The sequence below is a fragment of the Sardina pilchardus genome, chromosome 2, assembly GCF_963854185.1.
Source record: "Sardina pilchardus chromosome 2, fSarPil1.1, whole genome shotgun sequence".
Classification (NCBI taxonomy): Eukaryota; Metazoa; Chordata; class Actinopteri; order Clupeiformes; family Clupeidae; genus Sardina; species Sardina pilchardus.
The window spans coordinates 26,395,054-26,405,053 of record NC_084995.1 but is presented as its reverse complement, the minus strand read 5'-3'; the positions used below and the strand labels follow the sequence as shown (position 1 = coordinate 26,405,053).

Genomic DNA, 10,000 nt, shown 5'->3' with positions numbered 1-10,000 from the left:
TGACATGCGAACCGCACGGTTCGGAGCATTTTTCAAAAACCGTGCCACCCCTATGCTATGTACACATAATCACAGTGTTTCTGAGAATGTGGGAGCCCTGGGTTTTTTTTCAGGTTTTTGCGTGTGAAGGAAACAGGCTGTTGTGTTGTCAAAAGCTAGTTCTTCCCTCCGCGAAACTCTTTATCAGTCAGACTGAGCTCGCTAGCGTGTGGTTCTGGCCTCTCCAGAGGCTTGCTGATAAAGACAGTCACGTTTCACGGCTTGCTGCTGCTACGACTCCTTCTGGCTGGAGATAGCTGGCTAGCGCCTCTTGTTTCTATTGTAATGAGGAAGATCAGAATACTTGTTAGGTAGTTTAGTGCTGGATGAGAATTTGGTGCGGAGAGTTTTTCACCCCCATGTGTATTTTGTGTGTGTGTGTGTGTGCGTGTGTGAGAGGGATCTATTTACCCATGTAATAAAGGTGAACTCCCTTGAATGCAAACAGATGACTTACCTCTTCTCCACTCTCTTCTCTTCTCCCTTCCTGCAGAGATCGAGGCCAAAGAGGCGTGCAACTGGCTGCGGGCCGCAGGCTTCCCTCAGTACGCACAGCTCTATGAAGGTAAGGAGCCCCTCTCCTCTGCCCCCTCCCAGACATCTGCACACAGCTGCGGCCACGGGCAGTCCCCGCAGGCTGAGAGCCGACAGCTGGAGGGCTTTTGGCCATAATGGAGAGAACCAACATCATGTTTGGCACTGTTCTGTTCTCGCTTCAGAGTTAGACTTTGTTGAATTTCGTTTGTTTTTCTTTGTCCTTTCTGCCACTGGTGTAGCTAAAGTGGGCCGGAGTGAACCGCCCCCCCCCCACCCTCTCTGTTAATGAAATAAGGCGGTTTGTGGGTCAGGGCGGCTGCAGCTCACGGTTGTTGTCTGTATAAACACGGGAGCTAAATGAATACTGCACGCTTCAGCTCCACCACGCAGAAAAAAGAACAAAAAAAAAGAGAAACGATAGGATGGGGATGAGGTCATGGTCAGTTTGGAGGGGAGTGTGAGAAAGTACGAAAGACTGGGAATCATGAGTATGTGTGCCTCATTTGGACCTTAACCACTCAAAGAATACATCTACGCATTTGGTCTCATTGTTTTATTAAACCGCTACATGACAAGAATCTTGACCTGTACAGACAACAGCTAAACCAATATCCAGCCTCTCTGCTGTTCCCACTATAGGGCGTTTGTAAGCCAGCACCCCTCTTAACACAAACATAGCAATATATAAGCAGTATACATATGCAGTATACAGTATACATTCAGGGGTTATGCGTTCCGCCCAGTGATTTCTGTAATCTATATGGGCTGCAGCGTGTTGTCAGTTGTGCTAATCAATTCCAGCATTCCAACAGCCCAATAACACAGAGATGATAAAGACAGTCATGATAACTTGGTGGACACACACACACACACACACGCACACATACACATACACACATACAAAACACACACACACACACACACACACACACACACCCACACACACACACACACACACACACCTCTCTGTCTCTCTCTCTCTCGCTCTAACCTCTCACGGGGCAGTGACCTGCCTGTCAATAATCTGACCAGCAGTTGAGCACAATGTGGCAGACCATCGCTGACACATATCTGCATTATCAGGCCCTGTGATCGGGGCTGTGTGAGTGTGTGTGTACTACAGGAGGACAATAGCCCCAGTAAAGATAGCAGGCAGCTGATAACACTATCTGAGTACAGTATGTAAAACAGCCGTTAGCTCTCAGAATGCCACACGCTCCCCTCCCCACGGCCATCAGTCTTCACAGTAACTCCTATACCACACACACACACACACACACACACACACACACACACACACACACACACACACACACACACACTCCTTCAGATTCCTCAGAAGGGATGGGCTTAACATAGACAGTACAGTCATGCCCCGTATCTGCTTCAGTTGCTGGTCATTTATGATCAGTTTGTCTAAAAACAAAAAAAAGTACAAATTCCACCCCATTCAAAGCCATTTCAAATGCCCAATTTATAAGCCTGTGCCAAGCTGATATTGAAAATATCCAGCATGACCCACTTTGGCACTTTGGCTGTGCCCTCAGCGAGAACTGCTGACTCGCCTCCAAAAGCATTCAATGCTGAACGGACGCTCTCCCTTCTCTCGCTCTCTCAGCCAAGTGGGGAAGCTGAATCTCCCACCCAAACACATACCTCCAGACACGTTTTGATAAAATGCCATCTTACTCCTTTAAGCCAGCAAGACTAGAAGAAGCATCTGTGGAATGTTGGAAATACACATCCCAATCCCTCTCAAGCAAATGTGTCTTCCTCTCCTCCCCTCCCCTCCCCTCCCCTCCTCTCCAACTCTCCCCACTTCCTGGTATGGGCTAGTCCTTTGCCATGTGTGTGTGTGTGTGTGTGTGTGTGTGTGTTTTTTAAGTGAACACTCATTATGGAGTCTTAGTGAGTGGATTACTTAGTAGGAGCCACTGTAATGAAGACACAGGAGACAGGAGGAGGGAGAGAAAAAGGGATAGAAGGAGAGTCAAGAGGAGAGAGAGAGAGAGAGAGGGAGAGAGTCGTTGAGTGGCCCATTGTGATACCTACAGCTTGATCCCCCACCCGCTGGCCCATCCAAGGGGGCTGCAGCTGTGTTTGTTTGGCAGGGTAAGAAGCACTTCCTCTGGGGCTTTCAGCTCTGGTGGAGGGGGTAAAAAGAGACAGGCCCATATAGGGGTGGGGGGTGGGGGTCTGAACACAAGCCTCGGTACTTGAGACGGTCGGGGGTGCCCACCCCCCACCTCCATCTATCTCACACCTTCAAGTGAAGACTTTTGTAAGGCCTTTGCAGAAGAAAACACCCAGTGATCTTGTTTCCCTCTCTCTCTAGTTATTAGCATTTTGTTCTTCTGACGTTGTGCTTCCTGTCCTTCCTCTGTCTCCTCAGATGGCCAGTTCCCGATGGAGATCTCCTCCGTCACCAGGGACCATGACTTCCTGGACGGTGATGCCATTGAGGCGCTGTGCAGGTGAGGTCTTCAAAAACAAACTCCTCCTGGAGTCTCCTCCTCTCCTTTATCTGCGCAATTCCCCCCCCCCCCCCCCCATCTCCCCCTCTCTCTCTTTCTGCTCTCTCCACTCGGTGACTCTGTGCCGGTTGGAGCCCCAGATAGCCTCAGAGAGAGGGGCATGCTTTGCACAGAATGGAGATGGGAATCAAAAGCTGGCGATAAGAAGACCGAGCGAATGCCTTTTGATTCCCTTCTTTCTTTTTCACTTGCTTGTCTTTTCTTGCCTTTCTCTCGGAACTGCCATATGCTCACCTCTTTTCCTCTTGTTAGGAAACCATATTTTTTGTTGCCTACCTCTTGTTTCTTGGTCCAGCTTTTCCCTCCTTTTTTTCTCTCTCTTTCTCGCCCACTCTGTTCCTCCACTGTCACGCCATGTTCCTGTTGTCCTTGCAGTCCATTCCGGAACATTGTGATCTCTGCCCTCTGCACCTGGGCTCCTGCCGCCTCTGCTGAGGGAACAAAAACACACACACACACACAAAAGAGACATGGAGATAGGCACAAAAAGAGGAGCAGGGCTCCGCTCAAGTGTGTATCAGAGCCCAGGAAGCTCAGGCACTGCTGAGGGTCCTTGAAAGTCTCCTTACGGCCCACTGGAACGTTAAGGACACTTCCCCTTGATCCCAACAACATCGTACTCAAGCGACACACTGTCAGTTTTTCTCTGAACTACTGTAGTAATTTCTATTACTACCATATCACATCAATGTATGGACTACCGTATAACGTTATGTTGTTCTTACTATACTGAACTTATTTAGGCCCCTAATTACAATGGTTTGGAGTGATATGAGCCTCAAAGAGAGTGGAGTGGGAAGAGAGAGAGGAAGCAGCTTTATAGAAGTGGAAAGCAGGGATGACATAGATAGATCCTGTGGTGAAAACGCACCAGTTCAAAGACACAAGCTGGCGATGAAGGGCGAGGAAGAGGACGAGCCAGGACTAGGGGCAGCAGAGGGAGGTAGGAGGAGGAAGAGGACAAGACAGTACTAGGGGCAGCAGAGGGATGTACATTAGGAGGTGCTGAAGGGCGGGCGCTTCCAGCTGAGTTGGACAGCTTGGCCCAGCTGGTGGGCCGCCAGAAGAAGCATCTGGAAGCCATTTTGCCGTGCCACAGCCCCTCACCCCCCCACCCCCCCTCAGTCTGAGTGCCGCCCCCCACAAACCCCAAAGCCCCATGAGGGCCAGGTCACATGACCACACCTCACCCCTCCCCAGAGACGGGGGGGGGGGGGGGGGTTGGAGGGAATTGAGGAGGGGGGGGGGGGGGGGGGTGGGCATAGCCAGGTGGCCAGGGGGATAAGCTTTCCTCCTCTTTTGTTGGCTTTTCTTCACCACTCCAACTGAGTTTTCCTCTTCTCTCTCCCTCTCCCTCTCCCACTCCTCTCTTTTAATCTGCCGCTTATCCTTCAACAGAACATTAGTGGACCCTGCTGCTGCCTCTTCCCTCTCTCTCTCTCTCTCTCCCTCTCTCTCCCCCTCTCTCTCTCTCTCTCTCTCTCTCTCTCTCTCTCTCTCTCTCTCTCTCTCTCTCTCTCTCGGGCTTGACTCTTGAGGGGCCTGTTCACAGGTCATTAGTGACTTTAGGCTGGAGATTCCTGGGGTGAAGGGAGAGAGCCTGTGTGGAATGCATGTTGAGAAAAGAAAGTGCAAAAAATTCACCTGTGTCCTTTTTGTTGTTATCCCCACCCTCTCTCTCTCTGTCTCACTCTCTCTTTCGCTCTCGTTCTCTCTCTCTTTCTCTCTCATTTGTTCCATCTCATGTAGGAGACTGCATACACTCAACAAATGTGCTTTGATGAGGCTGGACGTGTCCCCTCAGAGAAAGAGGGTAAGTGCGAATTTACAGTCCCGCTATCTCTCCTCACACTCTCTCCCCTCACTCCTCCCCTCATCGCACGCTCTCTCTCTCTCTCTCTCTCTCTCTCTCTCTCTCTCTCTCTCTCCCCTCTCTTCCTCCCTCCCTCTCCTTATCTCTCCCTCCTTCCACAAAGTAAATCCATGTGTGTTTTGTCGTCTGCTTTAATTATAAGGAGCCTCCTGTTCCTCCTGTTCCTCCTCTCCTCCCCTGTTGGCTGTGTGAGAGCTGCTAGCAGTGCTAGTGAGTGATGGCCTTTATGTGGAAAATGAAGGGCTTGCGGTGCCGTGTCCCTCCCGCTTCTCCTCCCTCTTGTCTGCTTTTGTCCTCCGTTTCCCACTTGACACTTCCTCATTCCCTGCTTTGCCATAAAAGGAATAGAACATTGCCCACATGCCTTTTTATGTGTCCGTAAGTCCTCATTGCATGTCTTTGTGTATGTGCGGGTGTGTGTGTGTGTGTTTTATGTGTGTGTGTCTGTGTGTGTGTGTGTGTGTGTGTGTGTGGACCATGTCCAGTGTTTTGGACTGCATTCAGCCTGGCCACACAAACACACAGCTAAACTCCAGACATGCCCCTGTCAAAAGAAGCCTCGTCCCTGACCAAACACAAGCTGTCAGCCTCTCCTGCCCTCTGTCCTGGCCTTTGTGTCCAGCACTTCCAATGGCTTACACGCTTTGGCCACGGGAACAATGCCATCCTTGTCGAGTGTCTCTGGCCGTGAAAGACGATGACCCTCTAGTGTCACCTCAGGCCCGAGGAGTTAAACGCTGGGGTCACGCTGCCAATGAAGGAAGTCATTTGCTCGGCCTTTCAATCCCAGAAGCCCTTGGGCCCCTCAGGAATGTGTTGATCTGTTCGTCTTAAGGTTTCTCATTCTCCTCACCCCCCCACTGGCTCCATTCCCTCTTTACAGGGATGGGACGTGTTATATGGAATACAGATGAGGGACTTGAAATTTTGCTCTCATTTTTGAAAATGTCGTAGCTTAACTACGAGGATTGTAGTGGACCGGTTAGTGGTCAGTGGAAATTAATGAGGCATTTTTTTTTATCATAGCTGCCAACTGAATTACCCCATGCAAAAAATCACGACCCATTTTCACACAGGCGGATGAGTGGACAGCCTCTGTCTTTCTCTCGCAGGGGTCCTTGAGACTGGGCAGCCCAGTGCTCCTGATCAAAGGCCCTGTTATCCTGAGGGGCTGTAAAATTACGGCCCTGCCGCCTTTTATGGACTTTCGTCACCGGCGCCTTTAGCAACCGTGACGGAGCCGCTTCTGCGCTCCCACGCCCCCCCCCCCCCCCCCAACTCTGGCACTGGTGTACACACATAAACACACACACACACACACACGAACACACACACACACACACACACACACACACACACACACACACACAATTCTGTATAGTCTCAAACACACAAGCACATGGTGTACACATACACCATTCACACATCTCTTCCCATTTTCTCCATATGATGTATACAGCGCACACAGCTCCAGTATGGAGATGTATATCCTGGCTTGATGCTGTTACAGCAGCTGGCCCAGAGATTTCACTCTCTACCATACCTGCTACATGGTTTATACCTTGTGTCTTTCATTTCACTACACCTCAGCTGTAACATGCTGCAACACATTTGTAAACACACATACACATTCTTTATATCCCAGAGCATCCAACCCCAGGCTAGGTGTTTGTCTTCCTGGTTCCTGGTTAGGCGGAGATTCTCCTTTCACCTGCTCAGTTACAGCAGTTATGCTAAGTGGCTGTTGTGTGGCAGTGGGTCTCCAACACCAACACCAACGCCACTCCCCACCACCATCTCCACCTTCCATTCAGGCACTCGGGTGGGGGTGGGAGAAGGCAGCCAGTCTGGCTGGTGTGGTGGTAGGAGTTTAGGGTTGGGGGCTGGGAGGTGGTGTTTGGCCAGGACACTCCGGCAGGGATATGAACTCCCAATGCACTGTGTGTGTGTGTGTGTGTGTGTGTGTGTGTGTGGGTGGGTGTGTGTGTGTGTGTGTGTGTGTGTGTGTGTGTGTGTGTGTGTGTGTGTGTGTGTGTGTGTGTGTGTGTGTGTGTGTGTGTGTGTGTGTGTGTGTGTGTGTGTGTGTGTGTGTGTGTGTGTGTGTGTGTGTGTGTGTGTGTGTGTGTGTGTGTGTGTGTGTGTGTGTGTGTGTGTGTGTTATGTGTCAGGGGTGGAATTTCCTGACTTCCCCTGGGGTAGGGAGATAGATTGGACAGCGTGGAGGAGTATTTTGGGGGGTGGGGGTGGAGTTTTGAGGGGTTGGAGGTAACATATGACTTTGCTGTGACATGGCTCAGTAACATACAATAACAAGCTTCCTACCCCCTCCTTCCTTCCCTCTCTCTCTCTCTCTCTCTCTCTCTCTCTCTCTCTCTCTCTCTCTCTCTCTCTCTCTCTCTCTCTCTCTCTCTCCCTATGGACATCTTATCTGGGTAAAATTGCCCGGGGAAATGATATACAATAGGAATGTGCTGTGCTCTTGCATGAGCCACCACATTGAGAAGTGCTCCCTTACAGATAACAACATCCAAAAATCCCCCTATTCATAGTCACCGAATGGCACATGAAATATCTCTACATAAATATGTCTGAGATATAAATACATAAATGAATGTGTCTGAGACAACAAGAGTTTGATGTTATTTATACAGTATGATGTTAGTGGATTAGTGAATTGCTTTAGGTGTAATGGCTAAGAAAACAGGAAGTGTGATTCTGAGTTGTTGTTGTTGTTGTTGTTGTTGATCAGAGCGATGATTCAGACGAGGACGAGCCCTGTGCCATCAGCGGCCGCTGGACCTTCCAGAGGGACAGCAAGCGCTGGTCGCGCATGGACGAGCTGGACGTCTTCTCTCCGCCGGGGGTGCCTGGCGAGTCGCCCTTCCCCAGCGAGGAGCACCTGCGGCAGGGCGTGAGCACCGAGAGCGTCCTGACCGACCTGAGCGAGCAGCCGGAGGTGGGCTCCCTGCACAGCGGCGGCAGCGGCGGCGGGAGCGACCGGAAGGACGGCGCGTCCGAGTCCGAGCGAGGCGGGCGACGACTGCCGAGCGGCGCGCCGTCCAGCCCCGGGGGCGGGGTGGGCGTGGTCTCCGCGACGACGGGAGCGTCCGGCAGCGGCAGCGGCGGCGCCACCCGCGCCAGCTCGGTGGCCAGCGTGTGCTCGTCCGCCACGTCGGGCGCCAACGAGGACTCGCTCTCCGACGGCCTGCCCTCGCCCCTGGAGATGCGCAGCTTCTCGTTCGAGGTGAAGTCGTGCGGCGAGGAGCGAGCGGGCAGTGGCGGCGGGAAGAGCGGAGGAGGAGGAGGAGGAGGAGGAGGAGGTGGCAGCACGAGCACGCGCTCGAGGGCCAAGAGCTTCCTGAAGCGCATGGAGAGCCTGCGGCTGCGCGGCGGCACGCTGACCCGCAAGAGCAAGAAGCCGCGCTCCAAGCTGGACATCAGCGGGCCCGTGGGCATCCAGGAGGGCCTGGACGAGGAGAAGCTGCGGCGCCTCAACTGCGTGGACATCCACCCGCTCCACGACCAGAACCACAACCACCACAGCGACGGCGTTAGTGGCGTCGGGGTCGGCGGAGGTGTGGTCAGCGGAGGGGTCAGCAGCCACGGCCGCCACCGCAGCGTGTCCTACTTCACGCAGACCAGCAGCGGCAGCGCGGGCAGCAGCCAGTCAGAGGGCGGCAGCAGCGGGTCGGCGGTCAGCACGCCCAGTCCGGTGACCAGGGCGCGCAGCCACAGCACGGCGGCGGGCGGCACGGGCTCCAAGCGGGGGGGCATGTACCTGGAGGGCTTCGACCCGTTCAACCTGCACCTGCAACCGGACCAGCACCGCGCCCAGAACGACCAGCACAACCTGAACACCGTCCAGAACGCCAACCGCAACCTGGACCTCAACAAGAACCAGAGCGGCACGCTGCCCGCTGACCACGGCGTGGTGGTCCAGAACCGCCGCAACAGCAAGAAGTCCGCCTCCAAGTACGAGCCGGCCAACGGGGACGAGGCAGAGGAGGAGGAGGAGGAGGACGAGGAAGGGGTCATCTTCTTCTACCTGCCCGAGGGCCACAAGCCCGGGACCTTCCCCAAGGCGCTCGCCGACGGCGGGCAGAAGCGGCACGGAGTGGACAGCGGCGCGTCCACCATCCGGCGCCGGCCGCGACGGGGCTCCTCGGCCTCCCTGGACAGTCGCCTCAGCGTCTACGACAACGTGCCGGCCGCGCTGGCCCGGGGCAGGGAGGAGGACGACGGCGAGGTCAGCGGCGGCGAGCGCAAGCTGGAGGACGTGCTGAAGGACGTGAGCGGACTCCAGCGGCTGGTCAACGCCTGGACGGAGGCGGCCGCCGCCGGGGAGGAGGACGAGGAGGTGGACGAGGAGGAGGACGAGGAAGAGGAGGAGGAGGAGGACGGAGACTCGGACTCGGCCCTGGACTCGGCCTCGCCCTGCCCGTCCTCGCCGCTGCAGAACCGGCTGGAGGAGGAGAACGCCAGCGACCAGGACAGCACGGGGAACCCGGTCGGAGAACGCGAGAGGAGGGACTCTGGAGTCGGGGCCTCCCTCACACGGGCCAACAGGTACGGAACGCCACCCGGTCTGGGAGTGTGTCTGTGTGTCTGTAGCCCCTTTCACATTCAGAAACGATACATTAGCGTTTAAGAAATAGCGGGTTCAGGGGATTTCGCAATGTGAAAGGTAGACGTGTTCTGGTCCCGGGGTTGTCTGAAGCCGGTGTCAGAGGCGAGTTATGGGAGGCGTTGCCTAGCAGCACGTCACACGCAATTTGGGAGTGAACAATGACGTTAAGCATGCCTTGGACCTCGGAGATAAACTGATAAACACAACTGTCATGCTAGTTCTACGTGGTTTAGCTTCCAAATGATGGCGGGCCACTTGTTATGTTATTTGAATGCCAAATGAGGTCCTTTTGTCTGTCGAAGTCATATTTCAGTGTGCTGAGTCCTGAACAACTTCTGCTCTGACAGTTAGCTCGTTGGCTAGTTAGCTATCATTACTAGGCAAACTTTC

General features: G+C 53.7%; 1 protein-coding gene across 2 annotated transcripts in view; it reads left to right on the top strand.

Moving 5' to 3' along the window:
- Positions 1-10,000, top strand: part of dlc1 (DLC1 Rho GTPase activating protein) — a 121,099-nt gene that overhangs the window by 96,339 nt on the left and 14,760 nt on the right. For both annotated transcript variants that reach the window (XM_062523622.1, XM_062523632.1), the window contains 4 exons: positions 533-604; positions 2,969-3,050; positions 4,860-4,923; positions 7,733-9,549. In XM_062523622.1, coding sequence (XP_062379606.1) covers positions 533-604; positions 2,969-3,050; positions 4,860-4,923; positions 7,733-9,549 — 2,035 coding nt within the window. The remainder of the gene's footprint in view (positions 1-532; positions 605-2,968; positions 3,051-4,859; positions 4,924-7,732; positions 9,550-10,000) is intronic.